At 40.9% G+C, this 25,379-nt stretch overlaps 3 protein-coding genes across 5 annotated transcripts in view; 2 read left to right on the top strand and 1 right to left on the bottom strand.

The window, feature by feature from the left end:
- Positions 1-897: 897 nt before the first annotated feature.
- On the top strand, positions 898-17,501 carry arhgap31 (Rho GTPase activating protein 31). Of its 2 annotated transcripts, none has more exons than XM_079482098.1 (12): positions 898-1,423; positions 6,971-7,073; positions 7,150-7,294; positions 8,087-8,169; positions 8,259-8,366; positions 8,757-8,896; positions 10,376-10,583; positions 10,916-11,040; positions 11,664-11,720; positions 12,185-12,979; positions 14,038-14,201; positions 14,400-17,501. In XM_079482098.1, the coding sequence occupies exons 1-12, from the start codon at positions 1,324-1,326 to the stop codon at positions 16,458-16,460; spliced, it is 4,089 nt and encodes a 1,362-aa protein (XP_079338224.1). In that variant the 5' UTR covers positions 898-1,323; the 3' UTR covers positions 16,461-17,501. The 2 variants fall into 2 exon arrangements, with proteins under 2 accessions (XP_079338224.1, XP_079338225.1); XM_079482099.1 differs by having other exon boundaries at positions 10,919-11,040.
- Positions 17,499-20,380, bottom strand: tex55 (testis expressed 55). The gene is made up of 3 exons (XM_079482116.1): positions 19,310-20,380; positions 18,827-18,889; positions 17,499-18,354 (listed from the first exon to the last, which is right to left on the bottom strand). Exons 1-3 carry the CDS (start codon positions 19,424-19,426, stop codon positions 18,298-18,300), a joined length of 237 nt encoding a protein of 78 aa, XP_079338242.1. The 5' UTR covers positions 19,427-20,380; the 3' UTR covers positions 17,499-18,297.
- Positions 20,381-20,793: 413 nt separating this feature from the next.
- zbtb20 (zinc finger and BTB domain containing 20) overlaps positions 20,794-25,379 on the top strand; it is a 41,141-nt gene continuing 36,555 nt past the window's right edge. Inside the window, exon 1 of one of the 2 annotated variants that reach the window (XM_079450968.1) lies at positions 20,794-21,419. The gene's annotated coding sequence lies outside the window, so the exon portion shown is untranslated. The remainder of the gene's footprint in view (positions 21,420-25,379) is intronic. The other variant, XM_079450971.1, reaches the window with a different exon arrangement.

A 25,379-nucleotide genomic window follows, 5' to 3' on the forward strand; every position in this document is an offset into this window, starting at 1 on the left:
TGAATATTTCACTTTTTTGGCACCGTCCGCTTCCAGATTTTCAAATAATTGTATCTCGGCCACATATTGTCCGATTCTAACAAACCACCCATCAATGGAAAGCGTATTTATTTAGCTTTCAGGTAATGTATAAATCTCAATTTCATAAAAGGTACCTATAAGACTGGTTTTGTTGTCCAGGGTCACAATACGAGTTTGATGTGTCTTTTAGAGTGGATGTTAGTTTAAGATGTTTTTGTATGCTTGTATTTAATCCTTTAAGATCAGAGCACAACAAACATGTGCTTGTAAACCTGTTTGCGACTTTGTCTTCTACGGAAATTCGAAAGATGTCTCGTGGTTTTGTGTTCATACAATGGAAGTCAGTGGGGTTCAGTGTTGTTTGGTTTCCAACATTCGACAAAATATCTTCTGTCGTGTTCTGCCGAAGAAAGAAAGTCATACAGGTTCAAGGGTAAATGAACGATGACAACATTTTCATGTTTGGCTGAACTATCACTTTAAGAAAGTCAACGCTTTAGAAATCAAATCACTTGAGGAGCTGAAGAAAATGACCGTGGTTAACACGAACCTTGTGTTCTTTCATCTGTGGGTCTCCACCTCTTTAAAGCTCATCTCTCTCTCTCTCTCTCTCTCTCTCACCCAACTTCCTTCTCCCCCTGTCTGGTTTTGTTTTCCAAACAAGGTTCCCTGTACAGGAAATTGTGTATTCTGGAAGCATTCCGGAAGGCAAAGAACAGATTTCCTGTTGGAGTCACGGCTTCAAAAAAAAAGAAAAGAAAACAGAGAGGAAGAAGGAAAGCGGAGCGGGGGGTTTTGCAGAGGAGGATGGGGGGGTTGGGTTCAGCGATATCCAAACGGCTGGAGAAAAAGCAGGCGGTTCTTTCTCCCCCCTCCACTCGGCAAAACTCTCTGACATTTCAGACCTCCGGTCAACACCAGCGAGACCTCCTGAAGAAAATAGCACGAAGACGACACATACAGACTGAGAAGGTCTGTGAGAAGAGTAACTCCAGAGATACGTCTGTTTTCTGCTGGACAAAAGCTTGGCGTGTGAACTTTACCCCTGACATGCCACACATCTCACCTCTCGGCCTGCGCGAGGGCAAGAGGGTGGAGAGACCCTGACGATGATGTGACGCTGGGCGTGTACCACGCTTCTGAATTCTTCTCCCACACCAGATCTTCGGTGGCTCGGTCAAGATGTGAGCGGAGGATGTCTTTTGTGTAACACTGTGGACTTGTTTTTTTACTTTTTTGCCAGCTCGTTTTCCCTCCTCTGATGGTCGATTCTGAGGTGCGTGGATAAGACACGGAGGTCTGATGAAGAACAAGGCTGCTAAGCTGAAGTCCAAGAGAAAAGGAAGTGAGAATGCGTTCGGCTGTGACCTGAATGAACATCTGCAGAACTCGGGACACGACGGTAAATTCCTCTTTTGCCTTTTCCCTCGCGGTCAAAACCAGTTGACTTTACTACAAAGAGACATTATAGCGGCGTCCCGGGCCTCTGAGTAAACATGAGCTACGTGTAATAAACCAACACCCATTTTTTTTACTCGCCCGTCGCTGGTTGGGTGATGCGTCCGTGCGCTTTCTGACACGCTTGATACTTTACTCTTATAAACTTTTGACTCCATGCGCTGGACAGTTTGGGTTAAATGTAAGGTTTAACAAACTAGTTGATGTGTTTTTCTAATCTCTGAATATACATAAGGTCACGTTTTGTCAACCAAAGAAAAGTTGAAGAGGATAAAGAAAAATCTGCCCATTATATTATGAGAATTTTTTCACATCATCAGTTAATATCTATTTTTGGTCAAGACTTCTGTTAAAATCCGGTGTGAGGTTTATAAAGATTCTGAATATCACAGATCGGTAACAGGATATGAATCATCTTTTTATGCTGATCCAGCGACAGCTTTTCCTCTCCGTCTCCTAACCTCTGACATCATAAGAGATGACACAATACTGATCTAGGAACAGTGTGATTCTGTCCGTCGTCCGACAGCTCGTGGGACTTCAGTCTGTTTATCTAAAGCCTGTAACTTAAACGTCAGTTGACGTTCATTGTTTTTTGCTCACGTGCCATCAGATTTATAATTGAAATAATGAAGCCTTTGATTCATACATACTGAGTCTACAGGTACTTAATACAGTTCATATAAAATACTGCTGTCGATTATAATGCAATTCATGAATGGTAAGATGATTTAAAGCTGCCCTGAATGGAGTGTGCATTAATGCCCACAATTTTATGTGAAGAATTTGTTTCCAAACCCAAGACTTTCCGTTTTCATTGGAAGGAGACATTTTGAAGAATGCTGATGTTGTTTTTTCCTACAGTGAAAGTGAATGTTAAAGCTGTCAGTCGCAGACACATCTTTAGTGTTCAACTAAAGGAAGTCCTGCAGTCTATATAAAACTGATAACACTTTACATACAACAAGTTTGTAATGTGACATGAGACTTTTAATTTGATTTATCAAAATGAAACATTTGGTTATATTTCACATGTATGATTGGGTGGTTTTCTCATTTTTTTCATTCATTCATTACTTGAATGATGTTTCCAGTAGAATTTTTGAGTAGTAAACCACCTGAATTTCCCTAAATTGGCCCTTTAGGTTCATTTTCTGGAGTGGGTTTGTTATATTATATCTCTGCTGTCCTTCCAAAACCTCAGATGTCCAAATTTGCTGTTTTTCAGGAAATGGAAAAAAACGCTTTTGTTTTTAACTATTCACCACTGTGATGGCAAAAAACAACAAGTTTATTAAAATACTTTTTATTAGTTAAATATTGGCAAAATACAGTGATACACATAAAGGGTGACTAATAATAATGATTTATGGCAAAAAAATTACACAAAATACGGAGATGCAAGGTTTCAGAAGAACAGCAGCAATATGCAAGTTTTGCTAAGGGATACAGTTTAAATACTCAGTCAGCACACTTGTACTATAGTAATATCTTATTTAGTCATATACAATATATTGTGAATAATTCCTGTATTTAAAATGTAATAACCTAAATTATTTGATCTATAGCAAGAACGAGAACATTTAGTCATTTAGCAGACACTTGTATCCAAAGGGACTTACAAATGAGTTAAACAATAGAAGCAATTGGAACATCATAAGGACAACAAAAACCTTAAGTGCAGTAAAACTGGTCTCATATAGTCCACCACAGTATACAATGCTAAAGTTATTTTAATATAATTTTTTCAAGGATAGAAAGAGTAGAAAAGAGAGCCATCTGTCATGTGCTGACAGAAGAGATGTGTTTTCAGACGATTCTTAAAGATGGCTACAGAATCTGATGATTTTGTTGCAGCGGGCAGATCATTCCACAAATGCGAAACAGATCCAGAGAAGGTTCTTTTTTTAAGAGAAGAGTGACGTGTGCTCTCACCGGTTCATTGAAGACCACTCTTGCCACTGCATTATGGATCATCTGCAGATGGTTTTGCTGTGCAAGCTGGAAGTCCAGTAGCGCATTGCAATAGTCCAGTCTGGAAACTGAAGAAATGACAGGTGGAGTTCCCCATAGCAGTGATTGGAAAACCATGTTTCCGAATGACAGAACCTAGGGATGTCATGTGTATGGAAAAGAACAACAGTCCAAGCACTGAGCCCTGATGCACCCCTGTATTAAATTGTTGGGACTCAGAGACCTCACCTCTCCAGGAAATCTAAATGACCTACCCGAGAGGTAAGACCTGAACCCTTCCAGAGACACCCATAGCCTTGAGGTTCGACCGGAGGATGTGGTGATTGATCGTGTCAATGGCAGCAAATAGATCCAGTAGGATGAGGTCAGATGATTTAGAGGCTGCTCTTGCCAGTCTTAGGGCTTCAATAACCCAGAGCAGCGCAGTCTCAGTGGAATGACCGCTCTTGAAACCAGACTGGTAGCTGCCCAGGAGGTTGGTCTGCGTGAGAAAGGAGGAGAGCTGGTTAAATAAAACACGTTCTAGAGTTTTGGCAATGAAGGGTAGGATAGATACCGGTCTGTATTTTTTTGACAGTGCAGGATAAGGAGTGGGTTTCTACAGTAGTGGGGTAATACGGGCCTCTTTGAAGACTGTGGGAAATGTACCAGTGGTGAGAGACAACCACTGAAGAAATGGACTGGAGTAGATGGGTGGGGATGGGATCTAGCGGGCAGGTAGTCGGATGGTTAGAAGAAATGACCCTGAAAACGAGTGATGAGGAAATGATCAGACGTGTGCAGTGGTGTCACCTGGGACTGATGAGTGGAGCAGTAGCGTGAGTAGATAACATCTAGTTGATTACCAGACTTATGGTTTGCTGAAGTGGTGGTTGTTGAAGTCGGCAGCCTGTGGTTTGTCAAGGTGGATGTCAAAGCCTCTAAGTACCAACAGAGGAGTACCAACCTCAGGGAAGGATGACAGAAGCGCATCCAACTCCTCCAAGAAATGTCCAAGCTGACCTGGGGCACGATAGATAACTACAACATGAGTTTGAACAGGGGGGATGACAGTAACATGTGACTCGAAGGGTATGTTGTCACATGAGGGTGCTAGCTGTTTAAATTTCCAGTCATTAGGGATAAGTAGGCCGGTTCCTCCATCCCTCCCTGAAATGCGTGGGCTGTTTCGGAGAAAGTGTAGTCATTGGAGATTTAGCAATAGCTGTAATGAAATCTGCTTTGTTTACAGCAGATTGGCAGTTCCATTAACCAATAGGAAAGGTTATTGAGGTAGACAAAGTAACGTTTCCTAGCAACGACTCAATTCAATAGATTCAATACACTTACGCATGCGCTTCTGTTTACATCTGCTGCTAAACTACTTCCCCCACTGACTGGACTGACTTTTATTCTGAAGTTTGTTTTATGAAGCAAAAGTCCTTCGTGGTCTGGTCGCAACATTAAATGTTTTAATAAATGCTGTGCATCAAATTCAGTTTTTGTTAACTGCCAAAAACAGAAACACCTTCTCCACTCAAAAAAAACTGTGTGTTTTCAACCCCTAGTTAAATATGGACATTTTCTGGGTTATTTTAAACCAAGAGTTGGGTTTGTCCAGAGTTTACGAGACGAAACAACCCAACAGCCGGCAGATGTCTATAGCTGTGGTTCTTAAACTGAGGGTCACAGCCAAACATCAGAAAAATAAGACCACCAACCAAAATAATTGATGGTCCTGCATTGTATAACAGAATACATTTTTGGTTTAGTTAAAATTCTAAAATTAAGATAACATGGCACTTTTTGGGGGGCCGCAAAGCTATACACTACACAAAGGGGGCCACTATAGGTCACGTGTAGGTGAAAGTTTTGTGTTTCTGTTTAGAAACAAGATTAGTTGAAATCTAGTCATTTCTCAGTATCTGGGTTATTTGGCTCGGTGTTACAACCGGTAATGTTTTTATTTGATGACTTTTGTCAAATAAACCAATTGGGTGCCTTCTCATTATTTATACCATTAAGAATATTTATTCATAGCAAAACAAAGCATTTCCCATTTCCTCACAACCTCCTTTACATGTTGGTTAAGGAATGTAAGTACCTGTTTATAACTTGAGCAAATACACTTACAATTTTCTTTAAGATTCATCATTTCCCAAACATTTGAAGTCTGTATGCTTGATAAAAATGCCTAAACACTATTCTGTTTATCTTCAAACTGCTAAGAAGAATTGTTGAGACCCAACACTACTTTGCATGTGCTTTATGAAACTGAGCTGTGGGTCTCGTGTGGGCGACGTGAGTTCACATTTGGTTCATGTCATTTCCCGGTCCCGTTTCTTTCCTCATGTCCTCATCATTTCCTCTCTTCTCTAAACTGTTGTTGTTGAGAAAGGCCTAATAAATAAAATAATGACGTTAATAAAACCAAATCTACTGTAATACGGTTTAAAGCCTACACTGAAACGACTGTCGAGTAATAGCACGATAAGAATCAATAAAACTAATAATAAAGTAAAGCTAATAAATGATGATAATACACAACGTAGCGTTTATTATTCATCTCCTGTAAACAGATTTAAAGACCATGAGGCTTCGTAAAGGTAGAGTATATGTTTAGAAAGGGATATAGCCGGGTGGGAACTTTCCGAAGGTCTTTTAGAATCAGAGGAAGTGTTATAAGTAATAGCAGCTGCAAGGCCTGGGTGTGTCATATTTCCTCTGAAACAAACAAACCATTTTTAACTTCCTCCCTCGGCCCACCTTCTCCACAATTAACTGCCCGACACCACAGAGGAAAGACCGTATCGTCAGTTAAAGGGTTAATGTAGAGAGAATGTGTTTTACAACGGCATTGAATGTACACCGATGTCCATTATGACTTCCTGTATCTCGACCACCTCGTTTCAATTCTACCGTACGTACAAAACTCCTATAGACTGATATGGATTTCTCAGCCCCTACATATGTACTGTCCTGTAAACGCTGTACATATGTTAGCAGTGTTTCTCTTGGCAAACATAAAGACCTGTGAAAGCATTAAATGGTGATGTAGTATTGAAGTTTGTGTGACACGAGTGTTTCTCCTGTCCAAAAGTTTGTTCAAGTTTGCTTTTACTTTGTGTGATATTTCTTGACTCACCTACATGACGTTAAACATGTTCCGGCGTCTTCGGAGCACAATATTTCCACATTTAACACAAAACAGCAATTTAAAGAAAAGCTATTTGACAAACTGAAGTGCAGTTTCTGTCCATATTTAACATGCGTGTATGTGTGTGTGTGTCTGAATGAGACTTACTATACCTATTAGACAATAATTTTCTGTTTTCCATGTCTGGATTAATATGAACACTATCAAGCTGCTTTGAAACATCTCAAAATTGTGAAAAGCACTATAGAATACAGCAAATTGAATCAAATATTACGTTTGTTGTGTTATTAATTGAATTAAGTTTGAGTTGAATAAATCTCAGTTGTCTGGCGTATCTGAATTGCTATTGATGACCTTTATCTTGTGTGTGTGTATGTGTAGTTCCTCAGGTCCTGAAGACGTGTGCAGAGTTCATCGAGAAACATGGCATCGTGGACGGAATCTACAGGCTCTCAGGAATCACATCCAACATTCAGAGACTCAGGTTGGCCTACGGTTCATTTTCCTGCGTGTTATTTATATCTCTCACATTTGTTTAGTGAACTCTCGTGTTCTCTCAGACAGGAGTTTTGCTCGGAGCTCTGTCCTGACCTCACTAAAGAAGTGTATCTTCAGGACATCCACTGCGTCGGCTCTTTATGTAAGCTGTACTTCAGAGAGCTGCCCAATCCTCTGCTCACGTATGAACTCTACAAGAAATTTACTGTAAGTTTCAACAATAATACACGAGACACACCACGCTGTTTCTAAAACTGTATTTGGACACCAAAGTGTTTTTGCATTGATCAAACCAGAGATTGATTCTAAGAAAGACGGCACATGGAGATGGGGAGCGTCTTCTAAAAACCAGTCTGACTTTATTAAGTCTGCGACGACTGTTGGATAAAATAATTTCATAGTTATCTTTAGTTACGCAGTTTAAACGGCACTTCTTCGTGGAAAATGGCAGAAAGTGGCCGATCATCACAGTTTCCTTTTGCTGAACATATTTGCATATTAAAGCAATGCTGCCATATTAATGTCAATGATCAAATGTACTTTAAATGTGAATATAACAAAAACACAAGGTTTGGACTAAAGTAACAGAGAAAACGTAAGGTGTGAATGGGTCAGTATCACAGAAGATGTGTGCAAGAAGTAAAGAACGAATTTGTTTCTCCAGCATTTCTCTTTTTCATAAAAGTTTTCCAGTGTTTATGTTTTTAAAAACTCTTCTTCTCAATGCCAGTTCATAAAATCTAAAGATTTAAAACATCCTTATAAAAGTATAGACTAGATCAAAGCATGTAAATGCTCTCGTGTCAGGCCAGTTCTTGTGAATTTAAAGCAGAATGGAAACATGTATTGCAATGAAAAAGTAGCTGCGTCTTCATAAATAACAATAATCTAACATTTCATGCAACTAATAAAAAAAAGTAAAGTAAAGATTGATCTAAAACCACTCGCATTTACACAATCGGCCGCAGAGGATCTAACTGCTCTTTTTTGTTTCTTTAGGATGCTGTGTCATATAAAGAGGAAAATGAGCAGCTGTGGAACATGAAGAGCGTCATTAAAGAACTTCCAATTTCTCACTTTAGGTACGTCCGGAAAAATCTGCATTGAAGTATTTGCATTAGACATCGTCAGAACACATTGTTTATTGGTTTATTACGTTTTGTTCGTGTAGAACTCTGGAATACCTCACCAAACATCTGGCTCATTTGGCCACGCTCAGTCACCAGACCAACATGCACGCTCGCAACCTTGCTCTGGTATGGGCTCCTAATCTCCTGCGGTGAGTCATGCGATCTCTCTTGTCATTCATAAGGAATCTGAATGAAGTCCCGTGTGCCACCCTTTATGCGTGATGGATATGAACGAGAAATCGAGAGGCTTGTTTACAAGAGATGTGTATTAATCATCTACTACATTATCACGTTTTCAGTTGTTGATGATTTATTTGTTGTTAAAACGGGAGTGTGGTGGTGTAAAAGGAATGTCAAAAGTCTGGATTGCACTACATTTTATGAGAAATGTTCAAGTTCATATTGAGATCTTCACTAATATTGACTTCTGATGTGCAGACTTGACAAATCTGAGCTCAGTTTGAGACGTTGTTGACATGAAACTAATAGAGACATTTTTCTCATTGGAAATATCTGCTTTGATTATGTTTTTAATGCAGCTCAAAGGAGGTGGAGGTGTCCACGTGTAACGGTGACGTGGCATTTCTGGAGGTGCGAGTCCAGCAGTCGGTTGTGGAGTTCATTCTCAACCACACCGGTCAGATCTTCCACGATCTTCCGCCGACCAAACCCAGAGAAGGTAAAACAACCACAAAAGTAGACGCTGAAACTAAACCGGTGCAGTGCCGTCCTAAAGAACAGACGGCATGTCTATAACTGTGATGCTGAGAGTAAACAAACTAAAATAACTATTCTGCACTTATTTCAAAGACATTTCAATCAAGTTTGGGGGAAATATGAAAAGATGTATCCAGGACGGCTGTGAATTCAAGCAGTTGAGCTGAAAAATAAAATGAAGATTAAAACACGAGTCCATGGACACCAATTTCCCCTTTTTATTGGTGTGGGTCAGCACGACTCTTAATACACAGACCGTGCGTGTATGTGGTCCGTGGATCGTGTGGTCATTTGTTTTTCAGTTTGAAATTGAACAAGTGGGAGTGAGAAAACTTGGAAAACAAGAATTCTGCTTTATTTTTCATTTTCAACTTGACACAAAACAAATAAACTCGTTTTTCACACGTGGACGGTATAAAACACGCCCATTCGTTGAATTGATTAATCAAAAATCAGCAAGCGATGTCTTCGGTTGTCTCTCGGTTCCCTGAATGAATGGAATAAATACTCCTCCTCTGCTATACATTGGGGATTCTGTCATTAAACAAGCGTACACAAACCATAAAAGCGTCTGCCAAATGCATAAATGTAGATTGTGTTGTATATATATATATATATACATATGAGAGATACCGCGTATTAACTGAAGTTAATTCATGTGATCTCATGTGCAAACTATTTACATGAATCACTTATAAAAACAATGCAGTGCACTTTAATGCATAGAGACTGTCTAGATATTTGAAGTAAAGACAACAGGTGTGTTGTGTCAAACGTTCCTCTGTTCCTCTGAGTCTTGTGCCAGAAATACTGCGATAAGAGGGGTTATTTGAATCACAAACCCTCTGGATATATTCTGAAGCTATGCCACACACGTCTAAACAGAAAATGATAGCTCTGAATGACAAGACAGACATCTCTGAGCCATAAAACCTTTCTCCAAATCATCGCAGGAAAAAAATCAAACGGCAATGTTTCTCCCAAACTCCACATAAAAACGTTGTTTTGTATTCGCATTTATTTTCAGAAATGTATTTTAATTTTGAATCACGTCGAACTGTTGTTCGTGTAAGGACGGTTTTTAAAGTCAGGAAATGTTGGAGGGCTTGGGCCTGTTCACAATACAACGACATGAGATCTGAAGCCAAAAACATATCAGCAAAACAATAGACAAGAAACACACAAAGAGCAAACGCACTTTGTCTGAACTTAAATCATAAAATTATGCACGTCAGATATTTTGGCTTTACGGCACGCGTTGCTGAAAAGACAGCAATCACAAGGTTTTTTATTTATTTAGGATTCCACTGTCAGACTTTTATTTTCAATCACCATACTTCATTTCCCAAACTGTGCCTTTATTCGCCTGTTTATTCCCAGAAGAAATCATGTGAGTTCTCTGCTTGCTTTTACGTTTGCTACACACATTTCTGTTTTATAGTCCATAGTGTGGCCTGCGGGGAGAAATATGCCACCTTGCCGGCCACCATGCAGTGCGCTCCCATGAAGCTCATGAGTCTTGAAGAAGCCCAGGCCCGCTCGCTCAGTCCAAACCATCCGGTGATGAGAGAGAGACAGAGAGAGAACAGCCTGCCAGATACCAGCACCGCTGCCATGTATCATACAGTCATAGATCTGTCTGACAGCAGGTATTATCATCATTAAACAAGAGACACGCAAAGACGCTGCAGTGACCACTGAAACACATGTCAACATCGCCGCCATATTGGTCAGGGCAAGACCAACATGAACCACTTTTATGTGGCCCAAATGATATTATTTACATCTAATTTATTTCACTACAATTCCTATACAATACAATATTCATATAAATTAAATCTAAATACATATGAAATGTTATAACCAAACACAGACCATGCGATGAAACCATCTGTAAACACATCAATCAATACAACATCTGTGTATTCCGGCTGAGCTGAATTCTATGTAAAAGAAAATGTTTTCTTCGTGTTTACACTAGAAGAAAGTTCTCTGGAAAGTCAAAGAAGTGGAAGTCTATCTTCAGTCTGGGACGCTCCGTCATGGAATCTAAAGGGAAACTGAGTCGCAACGGAAGTGTGTTTATGAGAGGCCAAAATATGTCAGGTAAGAGAACGTTTATCAAAATAGCATAAAGACGGACAGATGGTCTAAATAAAAAAACTAAATGTTTTTTAAAAATAGACAGAGAAAGGTTTTTTACCTCAGGAGTTTACCTTGTTAATGTTTGCACCTTTTGTTTCACATCCCCTTCACATTTCGTTTAGAAATCTATTGTATAATTTGTTTGTCGTTGCTAATTTGTCGGTTTTGTTGTTGTTGTGTTTATGAAGCAATCCTTGAGTCCTACATTAGTGATGGAAGCGTGGGGCTACACAAGAAAATGAATACAAAAAAAAACACATGAAGGAAAATATCAATAACATTTATATATCGAAATGCCATCATTTATGAATGTTTTTCAATTTACTGTATGTGGAAAAGGTTTACTACGCAAAAATCTAACTCATTCTTCATCGGACATCAAGAGCAATTAAAAAGATAACTGTTGCTCTTGATGTTCATTAACAGGTTTTTATTTTGACTAACGAATAAACTGTACAGTTATATTTACATTTTTCTCATACAGAGTAAACGTTGCATTTTCTTTAGTATAAACAGAAATGAAAGATATTTGGACGGGACTAAGAGTATGACCATTTTTGTTTGCTTCTTTCTCTCTTAAACAGAAAAACCTGCTATACGGCCATCCAAAAGCATGGACTCTCTCTGTTCTCAACCAGCAGGTGGGGCTAGATCTCCATTATACACCTCACTGTCAGCTCTCACTCCATTTGGCAGTTGGGATATTTTTGGGAAAAGGCGTTAAGGAATTAAAATGCATTACAAACCATAAAGGACAACCTCAGATGGACAGTTTAGATCCATTTTAGCTGTTAAACTTGAGCTTTGGTTGAAGTTAATTTGCGTTATTTGTGTTTCTGTTTGAAACATTCATTTCCGTTATTCTTTTAATAATAACAGCAAAACTGTTTTGAAGTTTAATTGTTTAATCTTTAGATGATCTGTTTGCATATTGAGAACTTAAAATTTCTAAAGTGTATTAATATTGTGTTTAATATATTTTTTTTGTTGAAAAATCAAATCACAGCTTCACCACCAAATAAGAAGCACTGGATTTGTTTTATCCGCAGCTTCTGTGTTTCATTCATTGGTGCGACCATCACATTTCTGTTTTCACTTTATCTAGATGAGGATAAAGCTGCTACAGCAGGAGGAAGCAACGGCATCTTCATCCCAGTTCTGAAATCCAGAACACTGGGCTCAGACATCGACTACCACCTGAACGAGAGGGATTCAAAGTGGGATTCAGGGCATCACACCGCCTCAGGAGGACGTCAGAACGAGAAAGATCCTCCAAACCTACCTCCTGCATCATCATCATCTTCATCTCCACAGCAGAAAACTCTTCCAGAACAGCTGAAAGTTTTCAAAGGTGACGAGCGCAGCGGCTGCCAGCCGACGTCTCCCAAAAACCGCCGGATGTTGTATTCCGGCTCAACCAGCAACGGATCGTCCAGACCGTCTTTTCCAGGCAGCCTGTTTCCACTGGAGTCCTCGCCACGGCACCAACGCAAGGCCCTGAATATTTCCGAGCCGTTCGCTGTGTCCGTACCCCTGCGCGTGTCTGCGGTCATTAACTCGAACAGCACCCCCTGTAGGGCACCAGGGAAAGAACGGGACAGGGCTGTAGGGGGACTCTTCAATCCCAGCAGGGAGGCCGGACCTTCGGAAGGCCGCGGTAGCGATGCTGGGTTCAGAGTTCCGATCAGCGGCGGCGGTATGAACTTTGGGTTCACAGACTGGGAGGCTGGACTGGGAGGAGGCTGTCAAAGTACTGGGCCCAGGGAGCACTCGCTCGCTGACAGCAGCGGAGGCAGCGGATGCAGTATCTATAGCAACAGCTCTTTTCCAATGGAAAATGAAGAGAATCACACTGGGAGGAAAGATATTACTGATGACATCCCTCTGGGGACAACAGAAAGTATGACCATTACTCTGTGTGTGCGTGCGTGTGATATAACGTACGCATGCATTTAAGTATAACGTATGTATTTTGGTTGGGCCATTTAATTTTTTGCTTGAATATTTGGAAGTCAATTATTTGAATGCAACAAGGACATTATTTTCTAAGCATAGCAAGCAGAAAAATATCCTGATCGACAAATTGTGTAAAGCTGCAAAATTTTTTCTAACTGAAAGTAATTTATCTTATACGTTATTATCTTTGTTTCTTTAAGTCGAATGACATGTGATGCCTGAAATTATTATAAAAATCATTAATTTAACTTAATGGGGGTAAGTAAGGAGGTAATTTTTTTTATTTTTAACGTCTAAAAGGCATGCCAGTGTTAGCTAAAACGTTGTACTGATTCTTACTGTATCTCTTCAAATCTTTAAGATTTATAGATTATATAGATTTTTTATTACAGATCAATGTCTTGGCATCACACTAGCTGGGAGAGAGTGACGCATGTTTTGATTGCTTATTTGTGAAGTGTATACTTTTTAAAAATATGTTTCAAAATAAGTTTGCCCGCCCCAGTTGAAGACGAGTAACGGCATGTTTAATTTTTAATGAGAATGAAAGCAGGCCTGAGGTACAGTGTGTTCTCTGCACTGTATTGTTGATTAAACGTTAAGCTGAAGAAACGTCTTTCCAAAACACTTCAGGAGACAGAATCTTCGGGGAACAGCTGTGAAAGTTGAGATGTTTTTTTTTCGCAATCGAGTTGTGAAGATGAAATGCAATCCAGGGCCTTTGCGCAGACTTCACGTCTCTCCCTGAAAGCCTCATTTTCATCTGCATGAAATTCAATATGGCGTCTACTCGAAACAAACGGCAAAACATTGAAAGATTGATTCCTCCAAACAAGTCGTGCTTTCAAAACATCCCCTGTCTGTCTGAGAACACCGGCATTGTGTATTAGTTTTGCAATTCCATTTCACACACTTGACCTTTATGTATTGAAATCGCACTGGGTGAGGGGTTGTGTACGGTTTTGTTCTGCTCCTTGAATCCGTTTCTCTGTTCTCCATCAGGCAGGGATGCAGAAGTGAGAGAACTTATCGCCAGCGTGCAGAATTTTGAGCCCCGGGTGCCGTCTGAAGCTAAAGCAACAGCTGATTACGAAAGAAAATCTCAAGCGTCTGGAGATGAACTAGAAACTGGAACACGACGGGAGATCACCACATTGGACAAACTGGTATGATTTCAACTCATCTAATCCATTTAGGCCGTCTGAAAATTGTTTATTATTTTGTACCCCTTCTCAATCATGTCATAACTATTGCCTTAAAACTACCAACATCTCACAATGACTTGATGTCGGCCTTGGAAATAGTAATTGTTTGCAGAAATGCCTCTGATCGGATTGGTTTTGTTTGCTCTCTGCGTCTGACAGGACATCAAGGTAATCATCAGGGAGACGTCGCCTGGCATCCATCAGAACGTTACCATCGCCGACGGTCAAACAAACATACTGGATGCAAAGATTAAATCAAGCTTTACCAATATTACTGAGGACACGGTGAAGCTAAGTGCTGATGCGAAAAGAAGAAGCAGTTTGCCTGCAAACACTAGATCAGTGAAAGAACTCAATTTGGAAGAAACCAAAAACTCAACTGTTGATCATTCTGGTGCTGCTGTGTTTAAATATAGTGTGAGGCCTTTTCCGGAAAGATTGATGTCATGCGAGGGGGACTGGAATTACTTGGATCATGATGTGGATGGGACGGAGCACAAGAGCCAAGAGTCGCAGGACACAACGAACAGTCTACAGCTTTCTCCGTTTCTACACCTGAAAGAAACAGATATTCTCCAGGATGCGGATCCGTGGACTTGTATTGAAGAGGATCCTGCTCAGAAAGCCACGGCTTGTGAAAGTGAGATGAAGGAACTGTCAGCGACGCAGGATATCTGCGTGCGAGGAAAAAAGAAAGTTGGCTCTGAAGCCATGAAGCTTGAAATGACAGAAAGAAACAAGGGAAGTTTGGAAAGAGTCTCAACGTGTTTGAACGAGCAACATCTCACTTTGGACGTTTTGGGTCAGGATGATGCAGACACGTTGGGGAGTCTCTTGGGAGGTTTGGATCAGGTTGAACCGTGGGAAGACTTCTGTACCGCCAAAGAGTGGGTAACCAGCCCACTGCACTCACCAAAACTCGAGGATTACTTGAGAAAGATTACGCCATGTCAAGCGACTCAAAGCATAGCTCTCGATAAACCAAACGGGGACCGGTTGGCCGACAGCACGAGAGTCGAAGCTCAAGAAGCAGCTGTGACCAATGACATGATATCATCTTCAACAGATGTTCCTGTGACCGCTGCGTGTAAACTTGGAAAGTCGGACCTCCCTAAAGAAAACAAAAACGCAGAAGTATCTTGCTTTGCGCTGAAAACAAAGCGTCCCGACATGGATAACGGCGAGATTACACAGATGAGGGTATTCAAGACGTCCGTTGATCCCAACAAGACTACTGGACTGCAAAACGTAAGCAAAGGCAAACAGAAACACTCTCAGAGGTTTCACAGACAGAGCTCTCACGAGTCCTGCGTCACCGATGGAAGTAGCGAAAACTTGGTAGCCAAACACAGGCCATGCTCCCTAAACCTTGATTTAAGACACAGGGGCGTCAGAGACATTTCAAACTGTCAATATCTCAAAAGTTCAGCACGAGAAGGGCTGGAAGACCCGTCTCTGGAGTTGGAGCTGTTCCTGAGCCGCTCTCAGGCACCTGTGCGACGCAACTCTGCGCCGGTTAGTGTTTCCTCGGTCAGAACCGCGTTCATGATCAAAACCTGCCAAGCCAATGCTGTGCCTGTTATTCCACCCAAAATCCAGTATAGCCAGATACCGCCTCCTCTAGCGAAGGGAAACACCGATCAAAAAAGCACTCCTGAGAAGAAACCTGTCAAGAGCAAGCTGAGTAAAGCAGGTTCTGCACCACCTCTCCAGAATGACCGAAATCCCAAAGGGGCGAAAGAAGGTTGTGAAGCGTCGAGGGAGGTGCAAAAACCCACCACCAAGGACAATGAGACTTGCCAAGCAAAACCCATCCCAGATCTCCCAGTGCTGAGAAGGAAGCGATCGGCTAACGGAGACACGTTCATGGACCGTCCTAGACCAGAGCGCTCATCGCTGCTCCAAAGATCGTCCTTCAGAAACCGGCCAAGGCCTCAGAGCCTCATTCTGTTCAGCCCGCCGTTTCCAATCATGGACTACCATGCTGCAGGGGATGATGGGAAAACGGCCCTGTCGCCAATTCAAGCTGAAGCGTCGCCATTCGATGTCTACGCGAAGGAACTCGCTGAAAACCTCAAGACCCCTGAGGGGGTGACCATGCGTAATAAAATGACTTTGCCAAAGAGCGGACAGAGGCTTGAGACCTCCACCAGTTGCTTTTACCAGCCACAGAGGAGGTCCATGATATTTGACAACAGGAGTAACAGGCAAATCGAGTGACTTGATGTAGTTTTACACACGCGACGATGCCTGGAAACCAAAAAAAGGCGGTTTCATGATATTATGCTTTTTGTAAAATGCTGCTGGTACGGATTTATACCAGAGATGTATTTGCTTTTTAGATAAACTCGTGAGACTCAGCAGCTCCAGTATGTAAATACAGAATGCACGTCCATACCGAATCAAAATTAAAATGGACCCGTTCCCTCCCCGCGAGCTCTGACGTCTGTTTCTACTTTATCTTGCTTGGAACACATTATGTTTACAATCGAAGGCATGGGTATAAAATGTCTTTCATCTACGTGATGTAATCAGACATCGAGCAGGCCAGCCAAGGAGAATATAACACTACTACAATTGTTTTTGTACAAAAATGCCAACATCCAAATGTTTATTTATTCTGTATTGTCATTGCTTGTTTGTATACTCCATTTCAGTATTGTGTACTCTAAAGAGTACAATTCTGTTTGTGTAAATGTTTAGGATAAATATCCTACGGTTTTAGGACAGGTGAATGTTCTAGAACAACTCCGATAATATTTCTTGCCTTGTTTTGCTCCGTTTTTAATATTTTCAAATTACGTGGTTGCTCGGTTAGAGATTTACAGAGAACACTACGTGATGGCGAGATTGCACGAAATGGGAAATAAAATGAAAATTGTAAGTGTTTCATATAAAGTGTAAAGCAGAGGATTCCGGGCAATGTTTTATGAATGAGATGGTGATTATGAGAACTGTCCGTTATTGTAACCAAAAACATTAATATTGTTATTTGCCATTTCTGTATTAATCAAATTGGATTTATCGTATGTATTCTTTCTAAAGAAAACAATAAATCATATTTCATATGTAACGTGTACACTTAAAGTATGCTTTAAGTTATATGTAAAGTTGATCAAAAGCCATATTTTTATGTTTCATTGTGTAAATTACCATTTGCTCATTTTCCAGCGACGATAGTACATGAATTATTCTTTTAAAACATATGAGAGCTGTAAATACACAATAAATGCAAATAAAAACACACAGACTCAACGTCATACGCACAAATACGCATTTATTATTTCACGACTAATGTCACAAATGTTATAATGACGTGTCAGAAACAGACTCGCATTCAATTTCTCAATAAACAGCAGATGGTAAATGCAAGTGCTGTACTAAACCAAGACAGAACGTAAATGAAAGGAAAAAAGTCTTCTTGTCATCAACGAAGCATCCCTCGAGTTTGGTTTAAAAATGGAGTGAACGCTCGTGCCAAACTGGTCTTGAAACGGCAGATGATCCTTTAGTGGGAATGTACTGTATAGATAACTACTCAACAACACACTGTAAGAAGAGCTGACTACAAACAAAGACTTCCTTTACTTCTGCAGCCAAAATCCATCATGGAAATTTGAGTACAGAGCAAAAGCCAGCTGCTTTTGTGCATGTGTGGCAAACAGCCAGCGAGCAATTTGCCTGGAAAGACCTTGTACTGTACGTATAGACAACAAAACGTTTAGGCTATACAGTATCTTTTCAATTCATACAACAAGAATCAAGTGATAATGCATGCAAATATATCCATTGAGAAATCAAAACAAAGCCTGCAAGTAATTTGCTTGCAAAGATGTTTACCTTATCTGACTTGTCACCTTGAGTTTGCTTATCAAAGTATTTGGGTCAAAGGCACATACACTAACTCATTAAAAAAATACAGAACGACTGGAAGAACCTGTCGAACAATTTTGAACCAAATTCTGAAAACAGTTGCCTGGAAACAACAATGCACCGCATCAAAAAGCATAAATTGTTTAGTTTTGGCAAAGCCCTTGTTAATTTGTTTTGGAATTCATCAGGATTTCAGAACTGTATTACGCGACTCATCACGGATTTGGATCTTCATTTGCACCTGCAAAAGTATTTTAAGTGCGATGAGATTAGTGAGGCTTCATAACTACTTAAACAACATCGTGCATTAATATTAAAAACGTAAAAAGTGCTTTTAAATGATGTTTACAACCACGAGGGCTCACTTCGCACATTTCTTTTTCTTCCACAGTAACTTGCATTACATGGACTGTTGGCAGGCTTATTCTGCTTATTATTATTATTTATCCAGTGACTTCAAGATGTAATTTTTTCCACTACGTGACCCACAACCTACGTGATTTCGTTGCACTGTATGTGTGTAATGACAATAAATTGAATCAAAATAAAAATAAAAACAAGGAACATCAAAATATTGCTAAATACAGCCTACACGTGCCCTTTTCATCACATCAGACACAACTCCATAAATACCGTTGGCCACATTTGACTGAAAACAAATTAAATCCGGTTACTTTAAGAATATCGGACATTAAAATGCCATAAAAGTTTACCTGTTCTAACATGAACAGAAGAGGATCCTCTGGCATATTAAGAATCAGATTCTCTGTGATGTCCTAGGGGACAAGAAGGAAAAATACCGTTTATATGTAAACATTATTTAAATCATTTACAAACAATAAACACAACTTCAGCCGCATTCATTATTTATTTCAGCATTTACTTATATTTAAAAAAATCTAAAGATGTATCTGTTAACATTAGTTAATCTCGTGAACAATTGTATTAAATAACATGAACTCAAATGGTATGGTGGAAAATATATTGCTTGTTGGCTCACGTTAGTCAATGCACTACTTTTATTTTATTTTGGACATCTTACGAGCGTCACGTCTGGTTAACCTGTGTGTTTGCCGTCAGTCAGAGATGATTTATTAGTCAAACGTTGAAAAAGTGTGGAAATAATTTTGTAACACCCTTCGCCATTTTGTCTATACTGTCTACCATTTCAGCAGCTGCAGTTTTGTTCTTCTCACCTGAAATATCTGAAGAATGTTGTTTCTCTCCATATAGGTCACCGCGCGCGCGTACGGCTCCGTGAACTCCGGGCTCGAGCGTACGCTCTCGGTGATGAGCACGCCGCGGTCTGCCATCTCACAAACTTTACGCTGTACGACTAATGACGTGACAAACACGGCGAACTTTCGCTTTACACCATTACACAAACGTTCGGAATTCACTTCCGGTCTGTTAAATAAACAATAACGCGCTGAAAAGTTGTGTACCTTTAATACAGAAACGGGACCGCGCGTGTGATATATAGCCTACGTAGGGCGCGAAATGTCACCCTGTAACCCCTGGCAACAGTATACAAAGGACGTGGATGATGTCATTGGGCGAGGAGACGACCGTTGACCGGGACACAAAAGTGGATGAAAAATGCACAAAATGACATTCGCGCGGTAAAATACTTTCACCTCTCTGACGTTACCGTGTGTTCGGGGTTGTTTTTACCTCAGGAGACCCGCAGCCGACGTCTACAAACGACCGACAAAGGGAAGGAGGGGCGAACCCGCCGTTTCTAGGTTGCGAGTCGTCCTCAGCTGACACTTCGGCCTACAAAGGGTGCGCGCTATGTAGGGCAGACGGTGCGTGTGTCCCCCGGTGAACCCCCGGTTAAAACACGCTGTTGTTCGCGTGTGTATCCGGCAGGGGGAATCATTATCAAGGGATGTGGGCACCACACCGGAAAGCTAACGCTAAGCGGAGCGACATTAGGCCTATAGAAGAGATGGATTGTTGTATGTGACGAAATATTTACACTGGCCAAGGTCGAAGCTTAAAATAAAGAATCAATAAGCAGGCAAGAAGGATTAAAACGCTCCTTTTTTCGTGTCGTCAATTTATCCATTGGTAAATCATAATATCCAAACGTTTTAATCCGCCACCGATTAAACACCGTGACGCGAAGACAAATGTAACGTATATAAAAATACGTACACGATAAATAACTTCAAAACAAGAGGCTGAAGCAAAAATCACTTCTAATGCTGATTATTCCTCGTCTAGACGACAGCGCGGGCACGCACACACGCGCACGCACACACACCTGTCATTGTCTAGACTGGGGGGAGTGGGAGGGGGCGCACGGGGTAGTTTGGGACGCGTGAACCGCTATTGCGTTATCGCGCGTCGCTCACGGCGACTCCGCGAGCTCATTGGCGAACCAAGAGTTCAGCGTCGCTTTACACGATCTGATTGGCCGGCCGCGCCGTTAGCGCTCTCCCCACGCTGTCCCGAGGTCAGCTGGGGACGTTAAAAAATAAATAAATGAGAAAATAGAAATGCGTAGAAAGTAAAAGGCACGGCGGGCAATCTAGCGTGTTGGTTCTCGCGCTGACGGGCGGACGCGCCATCCAATGTGGGACCAGGGATGTGATTTTGAGACGCGTACTGACGTCGCCCTGAGCCAATCTAAAGCAGGCTATCTATAACCGATACACATGCCCGATTCTCGTATAACCGCGGACGGGACGCTGGACTTCTGGGACTTCTGATGCGCGTTTGTAACGCCAAATGACACGAATCGAAAGCGATGCGTAAAAACAAAACTCCTCAAGTGGGACGCCACGAGCAAATACTTGACCGGCAACGGCGCACTTGCACCCTGACCAGTCACTGAGAAACTGAGGATGCGCGGTGTCCATGCCGGTTCAAACATAGCAATCGCGTTAAGGGCAACACGGTTTCACTTTCAGAGCCACAATGGAGACGGTTTCAGCGCTGCGCACCGCGCGGAAGGGAGGGCGTGCGCCTCGGCGATTGGGGTAAAGTCATGTTGAACGATTTATATCGCGACCTACGTGCTTCAAGAAGTTCCATTCTGTTCCAATCGCCAGCAGAAAGGCGTGGCCGCCCAAAATCTTCGACGAATGGTGAAAAATGGGAGGGCACGAGCGAGCTGCGTGATGTCCTCTCCGAAGGTAGGCTGCAGCGTGTGTTTATTGATGAGATGAAAGAAGATGGAAGTGAGAAATGAAACAAAGTAAGGGACAATATTCATAAACTCAGTCCTTGCCGGGGGAAAACCGGGGAAGCTGTGAAGCGCTGTAGCCACTGGAGAAGAAAAGACCCTTAAAACAGCAGGTAAGGAATTGGGAGGGGGAGCTCGGGCGCGTATACTATTTATGTTAGTCTATTTATAAGAAGAGTAATAGCCGATATGAGATGGGAGAAAACTTAAGCGATAGTAAAATTACGCAGACACGCGCACGGCATCGGCTCGTATGCGAGCGAAACTTGGCGAAATTGTGTCGGGCTTCGGCGGGTGAAGAATTATCCCTCATATGGATTTTAGGGAGAGCGAGTCCATTTAAAACATCCAATGTTTGTCTGACATTAAACAAAAAAAAGGCGCATGGTTGTCTGAAGTGACGTCTCAGGTAAAATCACCTTATTCTTCGTTGCCCGCTCGCTCGTTTTCTAACTGTTTCAAAGTTGTCGGCTTGCGGATACTTTGGATGTAGTTTTTATCGGTATTGTTATTTTACTACGCCTTTCCCGCTAAGTGTTCACCGTGACACGAAAAGCACAATACGGATCCAACAGAGCCGCTGGGGACTTCCCTGCGCACGACCGAAAATAATATTTGACAGAAGAATAAAGTATCGCGGATTAAAGCTTGCGAGCGCCACGATATCGCTTTGTTTTAAACCGCTCGCTTAATCCTGCCGTTTTCCGGGGCTGTTGTTGCGAATATTTTATTGACCCCGGTAGTTAGATTCGCAGCGTAGCCTTTGGTCTCGGGCTAACGGAGACGGACATCGTTCGTTGCGAATGTTGTTGTTTCACGGCCGTGTCGTTACTCGTTCGTAGTTTCGTCGGCGGCTTTACTACGTCCGTTATTTGTCATCACGACATTAGGATACGCAGCCCAAAGTGAAGGAAATTTCAGTGGCTACGCGTCACGACACCCAAATGTAGTTTCAGTCGCAGAAGACAAATGCCCGTCTGCTCCGTATTCTCGTGCTTTTACTTACTGAATGACCTCTTTCGGACTCCAGCTTGTTGCCCGTAACGCACGCATTTGTATAGGCTAAGCAAACAATGAAACACTCGGCCATTTTTATTTAGGCTAAAACTTAATGTGGGGAGCACCGGAGAGCTTATCTTTCATTTTCGGGGCCTTGAAGCGGGGGTCCGAGCGCAGTATTGTTATCTGTGTGTGCGGTAGTATGGGAAGCATGACATTGGCCCGCAGGGGAACAAACACGCAGTCGCTTTTTCATTTATTTATCATGTACGGGCTAAACCGCGTTATAAAATGCCTGGCTTATATAATCTGTTTATTTATAGCAAGTGACATGAAATGGGATGTCATTTATGTGGAATGGTTATTTTGACGTTGATTATCGGAATGTCCCTGAGCCGGTGTAAAGAAAACTTCGGTACATTATAGGTTACAATTATGATGTTTTTAATATGCACTGTTGAAGTTTGTTCTGTTGTTCGCACATTGTTTTTTGTATTTGACCCGCCAGCCTATTGGATGTGTGGCTTGTGTGAAGTATTTTTGACTGCGCCCTGAACTTATTGATAAAACACAGTTAGCCTATATTTTTACGTTCATTGTTTTGTTTAGCTTCAAGGTATTTTAAGGCTCTGATGTAAATGAACGTGCTGTTTTTATTAAATACGGGGATTTAAGGGCCTCGCGTGAGTAAATCACAAGCTCTGCTTTGAAGCACACGTTCATATATTTATGGCTGGTTGTGAAACGTTTACAAATCTCTTCCCGAACTCTCTTCAGAATCGATCAGATTCACGCATCCTGGCATCCCTTTCACGGTAGAAAGTTTGGTTTTCACACACTTGGTGAATGGAAAGTATATGCATTATCATACATAAATAGGCCTATGGCAATCGTAATTTTGCTTTTTATATCATTTCGATGATACGTGTGTATGTCAAAACGATATGCACATTCATTTTTATAATAGGTTACGCTTCTGTGCGAATTGGCGTTTTTGTCAAATGCGTGCAGCAACATCGAGTTATAGAAAGGTCGCTTTATGTACATTACGAATAACCTTTTTTGAAGTGTTTGTCGCAATTCAAGTTATATTTTACTTTATGAAGTCAGCTGGTCATCACATGGTGAAAATCCGGCGCAAGACCTGTTGTTCCCTTTGCTGCATTTATTTGTTTTTGTTTAAATCGCGTATATATAAATAAAAAACTGTGCAGTTGTTTGTTAGCAGTAGGGATAGACAGGAGGGGCTTGGCTGCTGAACCGTGTTTTGTCGTATATACAGTATTAGATGAGTGTTTTATATATATGTTAATGTACACAAAAACCGGAAATATACTTTTTACTTTGAACTGAATATGTGACGCAATGACAAACACACCTGCTGTACTGTACTGTACTGTACTGTACGTCTCAATATTCTGATATCTTTTTCAATTTTTACCTTCCACATATTTACATTACTAAATGAGATTTTTTTTTCTTGTCTGTAGCTTTATGTGATGTAATTCTACAGACATGTACATGGACATGTATATGGCCCTTATAAGGCAATATACTAAACAATAATGCATTATTAAGAGTATTATTATATATGTTTAATGCATATTTTAAATACTCTTAAAATGAATCTCACTCTTGAATTGTTTCTTTATAACTTTTTCCAACATGCAATATCGGTGCCAATATGCAATGTTTCTATTTGTTTGTGCCAAGCAGTTGCATCATGTTAAGTGTAATTGATCTGAGGTGCATATTGATGGATGCTTATATAATGATCAGCTCATTGAGTTTAGTCATTGTTGTGGAAATATAAGACTTCTTGAACTTATTACATGTGTTTACCAATATATGTTTTACAGGACAAAGTGTACCCAGCATTTGAATGTTGTTTGTAGATGATTAATAATTGAACAAAAGGGATTTATTTCTGTGCATTACTGGATCATCTTTATTTATTTATTTTGTTTTGCTCGTGATAGGTACCGTATTAATAAATGTAGAATACTGTGGTCAAAGAAAGTATAAATTTACATTTGTTTTCATTACGTTCTGTGAAGTTTAGACATGGTCAGCATGTCTTTTGTCTATTTTTGGTCCGATGGAAATGATAAGTGTGGGCAAAAGACAATAAATAAATCATGATCTTAGGAATATTGAGATTCTGAGATCAAACGGGACCATTGTGCGCTGTTTATTTTGGAAACATCAAACCGTCGTAGTGCTTCAAACATGCCACAGCAAGGGACGTCTTAAAGAATTAGTCTCTCTGCTTTCCATCGATTATTCGACACTTTCGGAAATGACACAATTATAATTAAACAATTACAGGCGTACACACAAATACAACATTTTGTTTTAGTTCTACTCAGAGCGGCATTGTTTACCGAGTTGTACTCTTGGCTCCCGTGTTTCACCGGGGTAACTAAGTCATATTACGGGGATATCGAACCAATCTTCCCAGTTTGGTGGTGACCTTTACTAATGCAATGAAATGTCAAGGTCAGAGTCGGTTCATTCCTTTGTAAAGTGTCTCGATGATCAGACAACACGGTGTAATGTTGTTTTTAGAGGACCGAGGGTGTGCTATAAAGGTTCAAACGAAATAAAAGCGAAATAAAGCGAAACCAAACACACGTGTCTAGATTTATTACTCTGCCTAGATGTGGAACTGACAATGGCTATAAAGATGTGAGCATTGAACAGAGCTGAATGCGCACAAGGTTTTCATTGAGTGAAATACAGTCTGGAACTGAGAAGTGATCAGTCCGGCTGAGTTACATTATGGTTTTTCTGTTGAACAGGATCCCTTACACAAGGTAGTATGTTTGACGTTACTAACAAGGGATTATAATGTTTCAAGTGTTACAGGCACTTGACCTTATGCCCTTGCTTTATCGCCATCACTGTGACATGAAGATCTCATGGTTGATGGCATAACATGAATTTGATTGTATTATACGTTTAGTTGTTCAATATCTGGACTGGAGTCTGTATTCATTTTATGAATGACCAAAGGATGGTCAACCTCTCCATCCCTACTCCATAACAAAAAGACATTAATACAATTGGTGTTG

This window comes from Barbatula barbatula (genome assembly GCF_947034865.1).
Source record: "Barbatula barbatula genome assembly, chromosome: 2".
NCBI lineage: Eukaryota > Metazoa > Chordata > Actinopteri > Cypriniformes > Nemacheilidae > Barbatula > Barbatula barbatula.